Consider the following 1,084-nt stretch of genomic DNA (forward strand, 5'->3'; position numbering starts at 1 on the left):
AGGCTCAGGCAATCCACTCGCTTCGGCCTCCCAAAGTGCTGGGATTACAGGCTAAGCCACCGAGCCCGGCCTGCAGCAGTTTCTTGAACAGAAGTTTCTGGTTTCCCAAACGGGCCTTTCCCTTCCTGGACTGTCTTGAATCTTGAGGGCACAGCCTCAAAGGTAGGGGCCCCTGGGCAGAGTCCAGTCTGAGGTCATCTTCACAAAGGTGTTCTCCGATGCCGTCTGCTGCCTCTGCCTGCCCAGTATCCATCCCCCTTTCTCCTGAAGGGCACCCTGATTATCCTCTGCAGGAACAGGCTGCTTCCATGCCATCGCTGTGGTTTGATTGGCACTGACCCCCACACACACCCAAGGAATAGGACTGTCGCCCAGCCTGGGTCCCTCAGAGCACTATCGCCCAGGCTACAGTCCCCAGGCCTGGCACGGGCACACGGCCCAAGCCACATCCACGAGGGTCAGGCCGAGGGTGACGGTGGGAGCAACTGGGAGCAGAGGCTCCGTCACCAGGGCTGCCAAGCCAGCGGGGCAGAAGCCTGGAGCTGCGGGGGCCCGCCCAGGGCGATGTGCCCGCATGACACCAACACGCAGGACAGCAGAGCTGAGCGACACCAAAACATGCTGCGGGCTTCGTGTCGGCCCCAATGCCCCAGTGCGCACAGTGCCAGCCCCACCTTTGCAGGCAGTTGGGCCACGGGTTGCCTTTCCTCCTGAGCTGCTCTGGTGAGGTGCTGGGGTCTACTCCCCATAGACCCTCGCGTCCCAATGGCCCTCATGTCCCCTACCAGCAGGAACGCCCAGTACACAGGCGGATTCTGCACTCCCAGCCAGGCTGGTGCGTACCCTGCCCCGCCCTGGCCACACGGCACCCGGGCCGCACTGTGGGCTGCTGGGTCCCTGCATGGTCTGGCTCAAATCCGGGCCTAGGGCCTCCTGGGATGATGACAGATGTGAAGAAGAGGAGGTGGCCTGGCTCCCAGGGACCCCGAACACCACAGACAGCTGGGGGGCCGGCCTGGGGCTCCACTCGCCTCCCCGTCTCCCCACCAGGCACCATGCCCAGCACCGACCTGCCAGGCCCCCC

General features: G+C 64.2%; 1 protein-coding gene across 1 annotated transcript in view; it reads right to left on the reverse strand.

Annotated features, from left to right (window-relative positions):
• The window catches only part of CLTB (clathrin light chain B), a 7,245-nt gene extending 6,469 nt beyond the window's left edge, over positions 1-776 (reverse strand). The window contains exon 1 of the mRNA XM_021706654.1: positions 586-776. Coding sequence (XP_021562329.1) covers positions 586-776 — 191 coding nt within the window. The remainder of the gene's footprint in view (positions 1-585) is intronic.
• Positions 777-1,084: the final 308 nt, after the last annotated feature.

The sequence above is a fragment of the Carlito syrichta genome, unplaced genomic scaffold, assembly GCF_000164805.1.
Source record: "Carlito syrichta isolate Samal-C Ts95f unplaced genomic scaffold, Tarsius_syrichta-2.0.1 Scaffold315832, whole genome shotgun sequence".
NCBI classification, from domain to species: Eukaryota; Metazoa; Chordata; class Mammalia; order Primates; family Tarsiidae; genus Carlito; species Carlito syrichta.